The 18,621-nt window shown below is 41.2% G+C and overlaps 1 protein-coding gene across 4 annotated transcripts; it reads right to left on the bottom strand.

Moving 5' to 3' along the window:
• Positions 1-3,998: 3,998 nt before the first annotated feature.
• Positions 3,999-15,453, bottom strand: LOC125704371 (butyrophilin subfamily 1 member A1-like). 4 transcript variants are annotated; one of them, XM_048969795.1, is made up of 12 exons: positions 15,303-15,453; positions 14,721-14,837; positions 13,803-14,153; positions 13,412-13,708; positions 12,569-12,667; positions 10,444-10,470; positions 9,021-9,059; positions 8,287-8,304; positions 7,880-7,906; positions 6,273-6,293; positions 6,071-6,097; positions 3,999-5,964 (listed from the first exon to the last, which is right to left on the bottom strand). In XM_048969795.1, exons 2-12 carry the CDS (start codon positions 14,773-14,775, stop codon positions 5,420-5,422), a joined length of 1,506 nt encoding a protein of 501 aa, XP_048825752.1. In that variant the 5' UTR covers positions 14,776-14,837; positions 15,303-15,453; the 3' UTR covers positions 3,999-5,419. The 4 variants fall into 4 exon arrangements, with proteins under 4 accessions (XP_048825752.1, XP_048825754.1, XP_048825753.1 ...); XM_048969797.1 differs by having other exon boundaries at positions 9,021-9,056; positions 15,303-15,452; XM_048969796.1 differs by having other exon boundaries at positions 14,721-14,779; positions 15,303-15,430.
• Between the last annotated feature and the right edge of the window lie 3,168 nt (positions 15,454-18,621).

Below are 18,621 nucleotides of genomic sequence, written 5' to 3' on the forward strand. Positions count from 1 at the left end.
TAGTAAGCATGGCAATTAAAACATGCCCGGTGTTCCGCTGTATGTAAACACGTGGTTTTAATCAGACCTTGTTTTCATTCGCACATATACTTCCGATCTATTTATTTTTCTTTATGTTTTTTTGGCTAATGACAAAGAAAATACTCCAATACCATGAAGGTTTTGTGCAGGACAGTCCAGTTTCCAGACGGCCCATTGCAAACATTTGTTTGTTATTTTTCCAATGCTGGAAATAGGTGGTGCTGTTACTCGCTCATTGATCGACTTTTATGAAAAGATGAGGGTTTGGAAAAGTAGCACAGATATCCTAAGGTTCATAATGAGATTTTGTATATTCCTGAAACCAAGCGCGAAGATCAACCTCGCCAAATAGATGTTGTGTGCCAGATTTTTTTTTACAGTAATAACATAATAACCTTGGAATGGTAATTAATCATTTTGTTGATCGATGCGTCAGTTTTCTGTACCGGCCTGTGCCATACAGGATCGCTGGAGTGCGTTGGTGTTTCTGTTAATAAGTAAGCTAAACATCTGAATGGTTGGTTTCTGTGAAACAAAGGTGTGCATCATTAAAATAAGAAATTTAAGTTATGTTTTAGCCATTAATAAAATTGCTCAAAGTAAAAATGACTAGTCAGAGATGTAAGTTTTGAAAAGGAGTCTACTCCATGTTTATCAGTGATTAGAGCACAAATAAATGTCTTTCTCGAAGGCAATGGATTATGCAGCATTTGGTTGCTTTTGGTATTTCTTTGTGGGTGGGAGGCGTTGCTGTATTGGAAACCTGCTGTTCTAAGATGGAAGCCTGATTTGATATGAAAAACGCACAGAAAATAATCCAGATGTATGCTGTTTAAATTTGGAGGAATGTTTAAATCTGCTGTGTCATGCAAGTCCATTAAAGGGATTCAGATTATGACATCATACATCTGAATATTTGTAAATGAGTACAAGTAATGTATTGTGGATAACCAAGAATAAGCACCGAAACTATTTATAGACCGGGCACACTCACTGAGATCCTCTGATGGTCTGTACCTTAATCAATATCACTTCCCCCACTACATGCAGAAGCTTCAGTATTATGCATATGGCTAGTGCATAATGCCATTGAATAAAAATACATTTATAGATCATAAGAAGCTCTCTGTAACTACACTTAAAATACTCAGCTGGCTAATTAGTATTATGCCAAATAGCTTATTGGTAAATAGATGCAATTTCATTATTGTAACAGCATGGTAAAAATATTTTAATGGCAACTGAAATTTACTTAATCTAGCCTAGTGTAGCACATTTTCTGGATTACAGTAATAACTGTGTCCATTTTTATACATGGACATAGAAGATGCATTTAGGTAGCCTAGTGTCAATTGTTTTTATCGTATTCTGCGTTTCCTGTGTCCTCTTTGTCTTTCGATTCTGCTCATTATCTGTCGTCTGTCTGTCCCTTTTCTCCCTATCTTCAGAAAGAAAGAGAAAGCTTTCCATCTGAAGACTTCTTGGAAGACAGGCGGCGTATTGTGGTCGTGCCCCTTCCCTGTGACAATCCCTCCACTGATGAGCGTGTGTGGATCCTCTACTCTGCACTGGGCCAGTGCCTGGGACATCTGCAGAAGCTGATTAGTCTGGAGGAGGAGACCGGCTGCAAGGACGTGACAGAAGAGGAGTACAAGTATGTCCGCAACAACGTGCATGCCCGGCTGGAACACCTGCTGCAGAGCACGCAACAGTTCGTGGTCAAGGACCCTGATTCGGGCATCACTGAGGTACAAACTAATCTAACTTTGATATCTCTGAAAGGCAGAGTGATCCAGTCCCTGATCTTCAAAGGGGTCTGACCTCTGGAGTCAATGGGATCTGGCTTAATTGTTACTGAAGTGCAGAGGTATGTGTGTTTTTGTACAGCATTTCAGTGTGCTTCTGCTTTTTCAGCCACCTGATGGTACGGGGGTTGACGAGGCAGATAGCAGTTTCCAAGTGAAGCTGTGGACCTACCGAGTTTTTCAGGAGCTGATCTACTGGACTGGGTCTGCCTCGCGCACTCTTCATCTGCTGCACGCGGAGAGGGAGGCCGACGAGGAGGTGGAACTGTGAGAGCGAGGGAACTTACCAGTGTAGGATATGCAGGATGGAAGCACTGTGATGCCGATTTTTGCCTATAAAAGATGGTCATTATTTCCGTTAAAAATAATATGCTGCTAACTCAAATACTGTAGTAAATCAATAACTCTGTGACTGTGAAAATGTCATTATAACATACCGGTGGTGTACTTGCATGCTCTGTGAAAAGATCGCTAAAGCACCATTTAGGCTGTTGTACTGATTGTTACTCCAAAGAAACCTGTTGTGTTTAGCATATATGTAGCAGAAATCTGTTGTGTTTAGCATATATGTAGCAGAATGTCTGTGTTTTTCCTCAAGGTAATATGTCGTCAAAAACAAACACCTTAACTAATATTAATCCTTAACAGCACTCATTATTGACTGTGCACCTCTGACACATTAAAGTCACCATATTTGATAACGCTGATTACAGTATTTTAATGTCGCATATTCCAGTATCGCTTTCATATTGAGGTAATGGAAACTAAGAAAAGGACTGAAACAAAAGACGGCAAATAAATCAGACTAAAATCGGATCTGCAGCTGGCCTGAGATTTTTCATGGGATGTTTATTTTATAATTTAATTTTCCCCAAAAAATAAATATTGACTTATCACTATGCTTGCTGCTAATGGATGTTGACTTAATACTTGCAGAAATTGTTGCACATTGGTACACAAACACTCCAGTTTCCTACATTTGCATGTCACTCACTTAACATTTACTATAAATTCACTCTATTCTTTGCCAAGAAATAAATTTACAGCATGTTCATTTCAGTACCTTTATTAGCAAGAAAATATATCTTTCATCAAAGTAACCCCCTGCACCAGTTATAACAGCAGTGAAAATTCAAGGCATTAAATACTACTGGTTCATGGGATGAAAGAGCTAGTGCATATAAAATGAAATAATAGCCTAGAATTGATTATGCCATCACCACACAACCAGTTAATAGAATGTTTGACATGCACTGTTACATACTCTTTCCATTCTCTTCTATTTGTCTTACATTTTTAATTATAGTTGTTCACTAAAATTTCCAATGCTTAACAAGACTAAAAAATCTGCATTTATGAAATAAATGGAAACCTTTGGTGCGTACAAACTCCTGACTGGAATTGTACATGACATTCAGATAACACTTGATCGTGTAATGTTACCCTTTCGCCTCATGACGATGATAATGTTACCCTTTCGCCTCTTGATATCAAGATGCTTTGTTCATTGGGCTATTTACACATACAGCTGATTTTGGTAAAATGCAGTGTATACAAAACTGATGAAAATATATGGTTTCCAGAAGTAAAAGCTGTTTTTTTACATTAAGGATGTAAAAAGGGGATCACATAGCCCAAATAATGGCTCAAACCCAGCTTTAGTGCTGTAAGATGCGGAGCCTGATATGGTCTTACTTTTTTTTTTTCACCCACAATGCAATTAAATTTTTCAGAATTATGCGCTGGTTTTATTCAGCCTGGCAAGAGCAAATCTTTAGTCCAATCCCATCAATTACTCTCAAGTGTAGTAGGGTGACTCATAGAATATGACGTCTTAGTTTTAGCAGCTTATAGCTAAGAAGGTAAATAAAAAAATGTCGGTGACTTTAGTTTTCAGATTACGTTGCTTTGGAGCCTCAAACCTCCTTTTGTGTAAATGGTTGTGAATTCAGTCCCTGCTTTTGGTACGTATGGGATTCGGGGTCTCTGAGTTGCCTTTTGCACAAACATGAGTCCTGTGATGGACTGATATCTTGCCCAGGTTGTACCATACCTTCTGTCCAGGGCTTCCACAGGCTACATTCTTGCCACAATGGAGGGCAGTTCGGTAAAGCTGCATAGAATTGCAGCGGTTTTGTGCATTCGGTGGTGGTATATAAAGATCCCAAAACATTTTTCTTTCATGAAATGCAGTTTAATAAAAAATTCTGCAATGCTAACTACAAAGTACTGGCACAGATTATCTTCCCTTTGACAACTTATAATATTACACAGAAATGTTAAAACCAGTAACCATATTCACATAGCTTAAACAGGTTTTCAGTCATACCTCGGCTCACGAACTTAATTCGTTAGAGGACTCAGTTTGCGACCTGAATCGATTTTTAGCATTTAAAATAATGTAAACACAAATAATTCGTTCAAACCTCAGAAACACTGATTTTAAATTTTTTTTTTGTTTTTCTGTGACCAAGAATATAGACTTAAATTAAACTAACCTTAAAGAGCAAAAAAGGGAGAGAACATACGTTTACGGAAGGCGGATCGATGTACTGAGCATACGATACAGTATTTTTTTTATTATACTGTACATATCCCTAAACATTTTTTTATTTTATTTTGTGATGCCACGCATTGAATGAACTTTGTTTATACTGTAAACAAACAATACGCAGTTGCCACTATGTGTGAATGGAGAATGTAACATTTAAATTAAAGTTACTTAATTTATGTTATTAATGAAGTACTGTAATTTTATGTATAGATATGTGGTTAAAAATCATCACAAACATGTTTATTAATCACTGAAAGATACCACTGTAACAGAATGTTCTCTATTTTTTTCTTTTTTCAGATATTCGACCTCTGAAGAGATATAATAAAGACATACATCTACAACGAGTTTTTTATACATTCCACAACCGTTCTTGGGAATAATGTACACTTCTTCGCGGGTGTGTTTGCCCCCTGAAACACAGTTCGCGAGCCGGTAGAAAATTTTTTTTTGAACATCTGGTTCATAACATCTGGTTCGTGAACAGGACTGTTCGTGGGTCGAGGTATCACTGTACATAATGTATAATTACTCAAATAACTGAAAGGACAGTACTTGTATACTTGAACAATTTAGAAAGAGAGACTAGACAGGTAAGTTGCTTTAAAATAATATAAATTAAGGTTAGTAAAGTTCATCGTATGTCAAACAGCAGTAGGACAGACGTCACACTGACCCTACAATAGCTAAACTGTACACGGATCCTGTATTCATGCAGTTTCATATGTATGTAAATTCATGTATGTATATCAACACTGTGTGCTCCAGCTGTCCCATTTTACAGCTTTTTTGCGTGACGCATGAAAACAAACTGAACTTTGCATGATTGTTGTCTGTTTGGAAAACAGATTAACCCTCTGCAGGGTTATTAGCAGAATTAACCTCTAATTTTATTTTTACTTGACCCATCAGGGAGACTAGACAGGTAAGTCAGAACATTAGCATTTAGTGGAAAAAAGGTTTTCATCTCCAAAGAGGATATTCTCAAATGCATTCTTGTGTTTTACAGAAAACCACCTTTATAATTTTTATAATAAAATTAATATTTTTTTTTGCTTAGGATCTTCATAGGGGCCTTGTCGCCCTTTTTTGGATCAAACAGAGGATAAACCGCTCCACTGAATTTTGTTGAAATGGTTAATATATATTTTTTCTCAGTAACGTTAATGAAGGACAGCCGACCTTCATCATATTCTAAAAACACCCCCAGTATCTGCGGCTTCTGTCGCACAGGAAGTTCAACAGCAGGGTCGGTACTGACACGGAGTCTCCCTTCCCTTAAGGAGAGGACCCAGAAGTTCTCACTGGAAATGAGTGGCCTGTCAGTATGACGGTTCGCTGTTGCCAAGGCCAAGCCCACACTCCATGACTCTTTCAGGGGTACATTTTCACCCCATAACTGAACTTCCCAGTACGATTGACCTGAGTTTATGGGATTCTTTCCAAGGACACAAGTGTGATGAGTGAACTTGGAACTGTCAACGGCGCTGTCCACGACATTGTCTTTCATGGCATCTCGGACTATCTTGTCTTGAACAATCATCAGCCCACCATGAGCTGTGGCTTTGTCCAGGATAATGTCCACTACCCCGGATAAAGATACATCATGAGGAAATTCAACAACAATACTGACTGAATGCATCAATATTCCCAATACTTCAGACCAACCGCGAAAGGACATGAACGTTACCTTCTGCTGCTTTCATTTTCGCCAAATCTGCACAAAAGTAAAAAAAAAAAAAGAAAAAAAAAATCACAATTATAAACAAATTAACGATCAAGAAACATTTTAATATTTAAATATTCTCAGAAATATAAATGACCATATGTTTCATTAATATACATATATGTATATATGTGTGTGTGTACAGTATATGTGTATAGTTAATTACCATTTTCTGGAATCAGGTCACCTATGTTGGGGGGAGAATTGGTTTAGAATCATATGCAAAATTAGCACTTGTACTTTGGCACATTGTATTATAGAGGAAAATTCTGAATGTCCCGCAGGTTCAAGCTGCCCATTCATCCCTCATCAGCGCCGGTCAATCCCATAAGCAGCAGAGAGTCGCCTAGGGCGCTAACTTCAAAGGGGCACTAACTTAGCAAGCAGCTAATTTCACTTGTACATGGCATGTACGGTCTGAGACAAAGTGAAATTGGCTTGCTTGCACCCCTCTGAAATGTGCGCACAAAACAATGATGCAATGTGGGACGCTAACTCCTACGGAACCAATCAATTTCACTTTGTCTCGGATGGGGGGCACAGTGTTGACATGCAGAGGAACAGCGTCAAACATGCTGTTAAATTAGCAAGCGTGTGTGTCTGTGTGTCATGTATATATTACATTGTGGGGAGCAAATGTCCCCACAATGTAACAAAAACCTGTTATTTTGACGTTATGGATTCTTTTGGTTACTGCAATAAAAAAACTCAATATATCAAAAGTTCTGTATTTTTTTTAGTTACTTATGATTAAGGTTAGGGCTTGTTAGGGGTTAAGGTCTTCATGTTGGGATTAGAGTTATGCCTGTAGCAATTAATGGAAAGTCCCCATAAAGATACAGCTGCCAAATGCGTGGGTACACGTGTGCGTAAAAATAACCGCTTTGTGGAATCTGGTCACCTACAGTAGGCAGGAATTAACTAAAAATGTTAAACATTTTACTCCTCTCCGCACTGTCCTACAGGCACATTCTGAGTACCCACCAAGCTGTCCGATCATTTTATAATAGTCATATATATTTCTGATAAAATGGTGTGACAAATTACAAAAAAAAATTAGGGATGAGTGTGTTGCCCAGTGTAAGTAATTTTCAAATACTGATACCCCACAGAATTAAAATCAAAGTGATTTTTGATTTCCAAAATAATCACATGTAGTTGTATGAAGCATTTATAACTAGAAACAGTACAATGATTGTCAAGCAGAGTCATTGTGAGAAAAGTGGCCATGCTGGATTAGCAGCGGCTGTAGTTTAAGCTGTAGTTACCATAAAGCTCAAATTCTATATCATGAATAACTTGAATATATTGCGGCATAATTTGAATTGGAATATGACGAATAATCTTTCAGGAAATATTTTTCTGATGAAACAGTGTGACGAGTTCAGATCTCTCTCGCAGCCACAAAATGCTGCTTTAATACAACTTAAGTTTAGCCGGCGCTGGTCAGAGATGCTGGCTGGGCCAGTTTCACCAGCCACACCATTTCCCATGGCACACCTCACCGCGGCATGCATTCACCTGCAAAGCTAAATCGGCCTGCTAAGTGGACACACCCCCAGAAGATGGCGCCCTAGCCGGCTGCCTGTGTTGTTTAATGGGTTGACTGGTGCTGCTCCTGATTTAGCTCTATGAGGGGCTCCCTCAGCCAAACTACAATCACAGAACTGATCCTCCTGTCAATCTCACATAATAATAATAATAATAATGACAGCACTGATAGTGTGCATTTCAGTACAGTACATTTCAGCCACAAAATTAAAACAATGTTACCTTCTACTGATTTCATATCCTCTGGTGCTGCACAAAAAAAATCACAATTAAAAACAAATTAATAAAATACATATAACCCATGTCCACAGATACTTAGATATTCTCAGAAACATACAGTCTCATAATTTCCCTTAAAAGTATAAAAGGTTATTATTTTCTGGATTCAGGCCTCCTACAGCAAGGAAGAATTAGTTCCTGAAACCATCACTCAGAAGTTAAACTGGACGTTGAATATTACCTCACACAATTTAAATCAAAGTGAATTTTTTCAAACCAACTTTGAAATCACAAGTAGCTGTATGAAGGCTATATAACCACAGGAAGTTAATGATTTTTAAGCAAAGGGGCTTCAAGTAAATGTGCAAAGAAGCCATACAGGTTAAAGAGGAGCGGTGGTTCTGTCTTACCAAGAAGTGGGACTGTTTCTATTATGGAGACAAAAAAAAACACAAAAATTTTATTGAATGTGACAGACTTGAATGAATGTGACATCACAGATAATTGTTTTGGAAATATTATTTCTGAAAAATCGGTATGATAAATTGAAATCTATAACAAGCCATGAAACACTGCCTTAATAAAACTTAACTAATCATCATAACCAATTTTCCATCGCTTCTCCTGGTGGGTTGCAGTGGAAGCATGCTGAGCTGGTCAGATCAGACCAGTGGATTCTGGGGATCTCTAAATGTCCCCAAGCCAACTAGCAGATATTATCCCTCCAGCATGTCTTGGGTTTGCACAGGGCCTCTGCCCAGTGAAATGTGGCCAGGCCCTGACCACTGCTGCTGTAGCTTGCAAAAATAACATCTAGCAATGTTTCCCAAAAGCACTGTAGCACAAAGATCATCTCAACCATTAGAGTGCGTTCTACGCTACAAAACGGGAGAGTTTTCCAAAAGTATCATAGCTCAAGATCATGAACCAATGCTTCTTTTATGAATAAGGAGCCTTATACCCCCATTTTACATTTTAGAAATTCATGGGCCGGCACTGCTACTTTGAGTTCTTACGTGCAACATGTGAATTTACAGTGACTGACTTACAGGCACTGACTTACCACCTTAAAGAGACAGTTCACCCTAAAACTGAAAAACATACTCAATATATCAGAGCAACCACAAAATGACATGACCATTACCTTTTTGGGGTTCCATACCATCTGGCTCTGTTTTCTCTATTAAAAACAAACAAATAACATACAAATAAGCTTTATCCACAGATATTCACAGAAACACTCAGACATTCTTATTATGTTCATTAAAAGTATAGGTTACTATTTTTTTCTGGAATCAAGCCACAGAGGACAAAGAAGTGGCTTAGAATTCTATGCAAAACTGGCATCAATGCAGTTGCAAAACTCTTTTGCATAATGTTCGAGGAAATTCGAAATGCTCACAAGACTGCAGGTTCCAGCACTGCATTCATTTCTTAACAGTATACTCCTCAATCTACAAACCTATTTATCCCCTAAAATTGGAATTTTCGGGCGAAAATGCATAAATTGGAAGCACTGTAAAAAAAAGACTACAAAATCACAAGCAGTTGTATAAAGTCTAGAAAACTATAGGCAGTTAATGATTATCAAGCAGAGGAATTTCAAGCAAATGTATATAAAATTGACCCTGCTGGATAAATAGGTGTAGTGGTTTAACGTTTATCATGAACATATGCCAATTCCGTATCACGGAAAAAAAGACATTCTATCTGACATGCGTCAATGAATTGTATCATATTACAAGCAATCTTTTTGGAAATATTTTGTCTGATAAAACATTATGATGAATTCAAATCAATGTCACAACCATGAAACTCACAGGTTTCACATAAGGGCATAACAACTTAAAGATTAGGGCATAAAACCACTGACAGGTTCATTCGCGCAGACTTTTAGGTCTTCGTTGCTAATTAGCATCTCCATCATTGTCCCACCATTGCTTCTAGTGAGGGTCGCCATGACTGCATGCTGAGCCAATCACACCAGACACCTATTCCTATGGCCACAGACTCCAGGGAGATAGCTTTCTTGGGGATCCCAAGATGCCCCAAAGCCAGCTGGGAGATATAATCCCTCCAGTATGTTCTGGGTTTTCCCAGGGGGGTGCTGCCAGTTGGACCTGGCCGGATCAGGTCCCTTTGGAGCCATCAGGGAAGCATTCCTGTAAGATACCTGAACCACTTCAGCTGACTCCTCACACTCCAAAGAAGCACTGACTATATTGCAAAGTCCCTCAGGATCCCTGACCTCCTCACTCTGTCATGGAAAGCGAGTCTAGCATCAATGTGGGGAAACCTCATTTCGGCCACTAGTATCTTTAACCTTATTCTTTCAGTGATTACTGTACCAGCAGCTCATGACTGAGACATACATTGAGCAGAAAACTGTGAGTTTCATCCTGCATACAACGTATTTTCTACTTGACCACTAGAGAACGCCACAGTGGGGGCAAAATCTTAGTAACCGAACTGATCCGCCTGTCAATCTCACATTCTCTCAATGGCAACACTGATAGTGACAATATACTCAACATTTCAAAGCAACAGCAAAATGAAATAAACGTTACCTTCTATTGTTTTCCGAGTTCTTGACTCTGCACAAAAGGAAAAAAAAAAAACACAATTAAAAACAATTTCATGAAATACATATAAGCTGGTGATTAAAATGGTGATATATTGAAATCTCTGATATAAATAATCACTAAACACATTTAAAAGCATGCCATCTTAGAAATATGGTTATTTAACAATTGAAAATTCCATTCATGTAAATTTTTAGATCTGGCAGGAATCATCATCATCATCACCATTATCCCACCATGCCTCTTGGTGAGGACTGCAGCATGCTGAGCTGGTCAGACCAGATGTTTTCTTCCACAGCCACAGACTCCAGCTCATTCTGGGGGATCCCTAAACGTCCCCAAGCCAGCTAGGAGATATAATCCCTTCGGCCTGTTCTGGGCTATATTTGGGGTCACTCAGATTCTCTGAACTCCTCACTCTGCAAGTCTATGTGGTAAAACCTAGGCCTATCATGCTAACTATTTATGTTGGACAATATATTGTCCCAGAAGTAACTGCGATAAACGTTATTTTAAGATTATTTTATGCCACAGATATAAAGACAATATAATAGTATAATAATGCAAGTACACCCTTTCTAATAGCAATACATTTAATTCTTAAGAATATTCAGACATTGGAATTGGAATGTCAAAAAATTTAAATATCCTACATAAATAAAACGTAAATAACCATACAACCAAACAAAAACATAAAGTGGACTCTCAAACTCTGTAAAAAAAAAAAAACTTGCATTATATATTAAACAGGGGTATAGAGAGCCAATCGTTCCTTTTTAGGTAATATACTGTCAGGCCAGTTCTGTGTAGGCTCTGCTCAGCAGAGTTGAGTAATTCAGGTCCAGAGAGTAAAAGTCCAGACCGGGATTTTGTGTCAACCAACCAGTTGAATACTCTGTAACTTGTGACTCTTTATCCTGAATAGGTCGGTTGAAACAAAATCCTGGTCTGGACTTTTACTCTCTGGACTTAAATTACCAAACTCCGCTGCTCAGTACTGTGAACTGAACTTTTGCGTGTCATTGTTTAGATTTTAATTTCATTTTTATATTAATTTTTATTTTCATTTGAAATCTGGTTTAGTTTTAGGTGTGGTTGTAAATCCGTTTAGTCGTTACACATTTTGCTTAAGGTTTTAGTAATTGTATTTGTAGGGATAGACAGAAAGACAGGACTTTGCTGGCTACTACAAAATGTTGCGATGTGGTGCCGTTTGCTATTTCTATGATTCAAGTTCATTGCTTGAGAGGCCCGAAGAAAAATCATTACAGTAACTAAATAGTATTTAAACTGGTAATGGGAAGTATTTGATATAAAGACCTATCTCTGGTCTGAATATTGGGGGGTTGAGGTCTCCACCCATTTAGGGGCAGACATGATTATTGGGGGGGGGGGGGGGGGATGTTACAACCCCCCATCCCCCCTGTAATTTATGCCCATTTTGTACTTTTGTTTTTAATAAATAATATTTATAGTTGCCGATTAGTTGCAGTTTTGTAGTCAATGATTATAAGCCTGCCTTGCCTATTCTAAGTACATACTGCATGGTTAACTTTAATAAAATTCTTATTTATTCTTATAACAACCATACCACACATCATAAATGTGACTTTTAAGAGAGTTTGTCTGGGGTGCTGGCACTAGAAGTATGAACACTGAGGACCGCGGACTGCCTGACACGTCGCATACATACATGTCATAGCGTACATGCATTCACGTGAAGTAAGAATCAGCCTTGAGCTGCGCTTCTGAACAGAGCAGCAGCAGTGCGACTGGCTACAATGTCAGGGACATTCATCCTTAGGTAAACACAATTTGCCAGTGTCGAGGTCGGTAAATGTTATGTCCAAATATCATGTGATATATTATATAATAACATATAATAATAATAATAATAATAATAATAATAATAACAGGCCTAGAAAACCCACATTTTGGTGTTTGTACTTGCAACCCTGTTCTTTTTCTCCTAACCTACAGCTCATGACCATAAGTGAGGACTGAGCTATAAACTGAGAAACCCATCTTCTGACTTACTTCTGCTTCACCACAACAGACTTCATCAGTGACAGCAAAACAGTTCAAAAGGCCCACAGAAATAAAAACTGACCTCTTTTCCTAAACTTGATGAACCACAGGACAGCAGTGATGATCGACAGGAGAAAAATTAAAATTGTAACGATGAAGGCTGGTTTCCATGGTCCTGCCACTGCAATACAGAGTACGAGGGCACCGTTAACTGAGGACTGAGGACACAGACCATTATGCGTGAAAGTCTATGAGTTCCTAATGAAGAAATTGTGCTTTTCAGAGCAAGGAAAAAAAAATTAAATTCCATGTGCACACAGGCCCCAGACTATGGTGATTTGATGGCTTGGACATTAATTGAGAAAAGGGTAAAAAAGAAAAGCAGAATCCTTTATGACTAAAATATCCATCTATTATTTATGCTGGATAAAAACAGCGACTGGCATCTTGACTCACTGAGTAACACTGTTGTCTCACTGGCTCTGCGTGCCTGGAGTTTATGGGTCATCTCCATACTATGCACTATTGGTACTCTGATATCCTACTACAGTCCAAAGACATGCAGTTAGGCATACTCCAGAGTGTGTGTGTGCGTGCGTGTGCCCTGCAATGGACTTGGCACCCCATTCCCCAAACTTCTGGCCTAAGCTACCTGGGACAGGTTCAAACTCCTCCAATCCCTCACAGACATGTACTGAATGGTGACTGGAAAATAAATGGACGGATTTTTTTTTAAAAAAATCAGTAAATAGCTGAATTATAAATTAGCATTTAGGTAGGTTCCCACTGCTCTTAGTATATGACAGCTGGCTATGCAATGCATTAGTAGCATGGCTTATGTCTTGTAAAATTATTGAAACATAATGAATAATTGTAACATTAATCATCCATCATATTTTCCACAGTCGCTTTTGATTCTACTTACCAGACTGAAGCATAGTATCTCTCAGTGCTATCCTTCCTTCGCGGTTCTCACCACCCTGGAGGGAGATGGTGCAGGACAGCAAACCAGAGAAAGCAGGTGACACTAAGATCCAACTCTGGACAGACACCATCCCATGGTTGTCCTCTTTATACTGCAGATGGTTGTGCTGAAGGGTAGATGCCCGAGAGTCTGACCACCACAGGTCCGGTTTTGGGTGCCAACCTTTGGACTCACAGCTAACATTCCAGTCATTGCCATTAACTGGGCTCACTGACATCACTGGAGGGGCACCCAGTGCTGACATGGGACAGAGACAGAAAGATTTTTTTCTCTATCACAAAAAAGACATTAGTCAACACTACACAAGCACAAACATCCCAAAGGAACTCACCAGACACTTTGAGCAATACGGTCCCACTTTCATAATTTACATTACTGCTAACATAGCAATTGTAGTCACTCGTGTCTTCTACTGTCACATTAATCAGATGTAGGGACATAAGACCTTCTTTTAGGCCCCCCAAGTCAAGAGAAACCCGGCCACTGTACTGCGAGTCCTGATCATTATTTTGGACCTGTTTGTCTCGGTAGAGCAGCACTGGTTTTGTGAAGGCGTTGGGTCGGTACCAGCGAACCTCAAAGCCCTCAGCACTACCTGCAGGGGCTATTGAGCAAGGCAAAGTAACTGAGCTGCCAACAGGGGCCAGTATTGGCTGTTGGGGCACAGTCACTGAAAAGCTACCTGTAAGAATAGAAAAAATACATGTCGGTTAAGAACTGTAGTTAGAGAACCCAAAATCACTAGAATTTTTTTTATTACTTTTCCGTGGGGTAGGTGCTTCTTAGCAATTTTTTGTGATAGTTACTGATTGAGAATGATCATTTACACAAGTTAAATACACGCAAGGATCGAACAGGGTACATACAAGACACGGGTAAACACACGCGCGACAATAGGGAAATGAAACCATTAATACCGACAATCATTAACAACAATACAAGAAGGACTATTTACAACTGCGCGCGGGGCATGCTGGGACATACGCCCCAGCCGGCGTTACATGTATATAAATCAGTGTGCATGTGTGTGCAGACTCGTGCCAGCTAGCGGAGCAAGTAACCCTGAAAAATTTGTAGGCGCTTTAGCGAAAGAAAGAGTGTCTCTGCTTTACGAAGGGTCATCAGCAATCATATAACACAAATCATAAACAAAAATGCGCGACCAGCGGTCACTGCAACAGACATGATAACATACTGGGCAGACACGTTTGACGGGCATTAATAGGCATATCTGCTGCGGCGCACTTACCGAAAACGGTGATGAACTGCTGGAAAAGGAGAACCGCCACCACATACGACGCCATCACCCTTGTGGGTCAGAAAATATTGAATATTCGCTTGATATTCGGCTTTGCCTCCCCTTTATCTTTGAAACAACACCACCAAAAATCACAAAAGTCACACTTTCGGAAGAATGAGCATGCAGTACCAACTTCAACATGCTCAAAAAGCTGTTATAAACAGTTAAGAGGAAGCCCACGTTGGATTAATTTATTTATATAGCTACTTCAACCGCGTTTCCTTCATTCTTACGTTCACTTAAGCACTGATTCAGTTTCTAAAAATAATAATGATAAATAAATGCACAAACAAATAATTGGATACATAACTAAAAATGCTCAAATAAATCACAATATTTGCTGCCAGTGTGGATATTTTTAAACCTGGCTATTCGTTACGGTACGTGAACAGTCAGGTGTAATATAACGCAGATATTTTGCTCATATTTAGAAACAGTGTGTAATTACCAGACTGCGCTAATTAGGTAGGGAAATCATAAGAGCGAATACTCGGGTGTTTAATATTTTTTAAATGACAAATTTTAGCCTACCGTGATTTGCGTTGACGAGTTGGTTTCACTTTCAAAATGATGGGGGCGGGGAGATGGCGGGGTGTCGGATTTTAAAAATACCGAGGTCAAAATTGTTATAAGCATAGGGTGCATCATTTACAACAGGAAACATTCAGTGACTCCTTCCGATTATATACCACTAAGACAGCACGGAATTGTATTGGTGCCAGTGAACGGCATCAGGAGTTTTTGGAAAGACGGAAGGGCATTTTACAGGGAGTGAGTTCTGTTAATAAGCTAAGACTGCAGAAGCTAGGACTGGGACCGTAAGTGTGGTCTTAGATTAAATTATGTTGGTTTTGTCCACCTCTTCTACTGTTTGTTTGGGTGGCTGAGATCCGAAAGATGCACCTCAAATCAGTAGCAGAAAGAGCTTCTTCCCTTAAAAGCTGTACAGCCACCTAACCCAATACCAAGATGATCCATGCCTTCCACAAATACTGTACAATCTGCCTGCATTTGAACTGGTTTCTTGCATGTCATACATCTAGGCCTATAATTCACTCTAAGAATTATACATCTTTCTTTGTACCTGATAACATTAGTGTTATATTACACATATACATATTGTGTATATGGATACATACTCCATAATCTTACTATGTATGCTGTTTAAGCCTTACATGTTGTCCTAGTGCATATAAATGTATATAAATGTATATAGCCCCATATACCATATTCACTACACCATTCACACCTACAGGAACTCCAGTTCAGCCCAGCATGTTTCTGGACAGTGGGGGGAAACCAGAGCATCACCCCACAATGATACAGCGAGAACATGCACAATCAGGAGAAAACGTGAACCCAGGTCGCAGAAGTGTGAGACAACAGTGCTGACCACTGTACCAATGCACAGCCCCAACCTTTTAGCATGCTAGGCATAATATTTTTTTTTAAATTCCTTCAAAGATTTGGCTTTTTTTTCTCTAAATAATTCATCATAACAATTGTAGTAATTCAATTGAGGTATATGACAGGGATGCTGAATCTCTTAATCTTTCCATGCTTGATCCCAACTTTTTGCTGCTCATATCTGTAACAGCAGATTAAAATATATCTCTGCAGTATATTCTGGAATGGTCTAAAGGTTCCTGCCTAAATGTGAATGTGGCAAATAAAGATTATAACATCTGTAATGTTTATAATACCACAGTAACAAATTCAGTTATCCATCCATCCATCCATCATCTCCCGCTTAATCCGGGGTCGGGTCGCGGGGGCAGCAGCCATGACAGACCGATGCAGCGCCCGCATGACTGCTGACGCCGCACCGATCCGCCTGTCGATCTCCCGCTCCATCGTTCCCCCACTCGTGAACAAGATCCCGAGATACTTAAACTCCTCCACTTGGGGGAGGACCCCATCCCCAACCCGGAGAGAGCATTCTACCCTTTTCCGGCTGAGAACCATGGTCTCGGATTTGGAGGTGCTGATTCTCATCCCAGCCACTTCACACTCGGCTGCGAACTGCTCCAGTGAGAGCTGAAGGTCACGGTTCGATGAGGCCAACAGAACCACATCATCCGCAAAAAGCAGAGACTTAATCCTGAGGTCACCGAACCGGACGCCCTCAACGCCCCAGCTGCGCCTAGAAATTCTGTCCATAAAAACTATGAACAGAATCGGTGACAAAGGGCAGCCCTGACGGAGTCCAACCTTCACCGGAAACGAGTCCGACTTATTGACGCCCATGCGGACCAAACTCTGGCACCAGTCATACAGGGACCGAACCGCCCTTAAGAGGGAGCCCGGTACCCCATACTCCCGGAGCACTCCCCACAGGACCCCCCGAGGGATACGGTCGAATGCCTTCTCCAAGTCCACAAAACACATGTAGACTGGTCGGGCAAACTCCCATGAACCCTCCAGAACCCTGCTGAGAGTATAGAGCTGGTCCACTGTCCCACGGCCAGGGAGAAAACCACACTGCTCCTCCTGAATCCGAGGTTCGACAATCCGGCGGACCCTCCTTTCCAGGACCCCCGAATAGACCTTGCCAGGGAGGCTGAGGAGTGTGATCCCCCTGTAGTTGGAGCACACCCTCCGGTCCCCCTTCTTAAAGAGGGGGACCACCACCCTGGTCTGCCAATCCAGAGGCACTGCCCCCGATGTCCACGCGATGCTGCAGATGCGTGTCAACCAGGACAGCCCCGCAGCATCCAGAGCCCTGAGGAACTCTGGGCGAATCTCATCCACCCCTGGGGCCCGGCCACCGAGGAGCTCCCCGACCACCTCAGCGACCGCCACCCCCGAGATAGGCGAGTCCACCCCCAAGTCCCCACACTCTGCTTCCATATCGGAAGGCATGTCGGTGGGATTGAGGAGATCTTCGAAGTACTCCCTCCACCGATCCAAAACGTCCTGAGTTGAGGTCAGCAGCGCACCATCCCCACCATAAATAGCGTTGATGCTGTACCGCTTTCCCGCCGTAAGCCGCCGGATGGTGGACCAGAATCTCCTCGAAGCCGTCCGGAAGTCGTTCTCCATGGCCTCACCAAACTCCTCCCACACCCGAGTTTTTGCCTCAGCGACCGCCAAAGCCGCATCCCGCTTGGCCTGCCGGTAGCCGTCAGCTGCGTCTGGAGTCCCACAGGCCAGAAAGGCCCGATAAGACTCCTTCTTCAGCTTGACGGCATCCCTCACCACCGGTGTCCACCAGCGGGTTCGGGGATTGCCGCCGCGACAGGCACCGACTACCTTACGGCCGCAGCTCCGGTCAGCCGCCTCCACAATGGAGGCACGGAACATGGCCCATTCGGACTCAATGTCCCCCGCCTGCCCCGGGATATGGGAGAAGTTCTGCTGGAGGTAGGAGTTGAAACTCTCCCTGACAGGGGATTCTGCCAGACGTTCCCAGCAGACCCTCACTATACGCTTGAGCCTGCCAGGCCTGGCCGGCTTCCTCCCCCACCAGCGGAGCCAACCCACCACCAGGTAGTGATCGGTTGACAGCTCCGCCCCTCTCTTCACCCGAGTGTCCAAAACATGCGGCCACAAGTCCGACGACACGACTACAAAGTCGATCATCAAACTGCGGCCTAGGGTGTCCTGGTGCCAAGTGCACATATGGACACCCTTATGCTTGAACATGGTGTTCATTATCGACAATCTGTGACGAGCACAGAAGTCCAATAACAAAACACCGCTCGGGTTCAGATCGGGGGGGCCGTTCCTCCCAATCACGCCCCTCCAGGTCTCACTGTCATTGCCCATGTGAGCATTGAAGTCTCCCAGCAGAACAAGAGAGTCCACAGGAGGAGTGCTCTCCAACACTCCAACACAATGACTCCAAAAA

The sequence above is a fragment of the Brienomyrus brachyistius genome, chromosome 12 (assembly GCF_023856365.1).
Source record: "Brienomyrus brachyistius isolate T26 chromosome 12, BBRACH_0.4, whole genome shotgun sequence".
NCBI lineage: Eukaryota > Metazoa > Chordata > Actinopteri > Osteoglossiformes > Mormyridae > Brienomyrus > Brienomyrus brachyistius.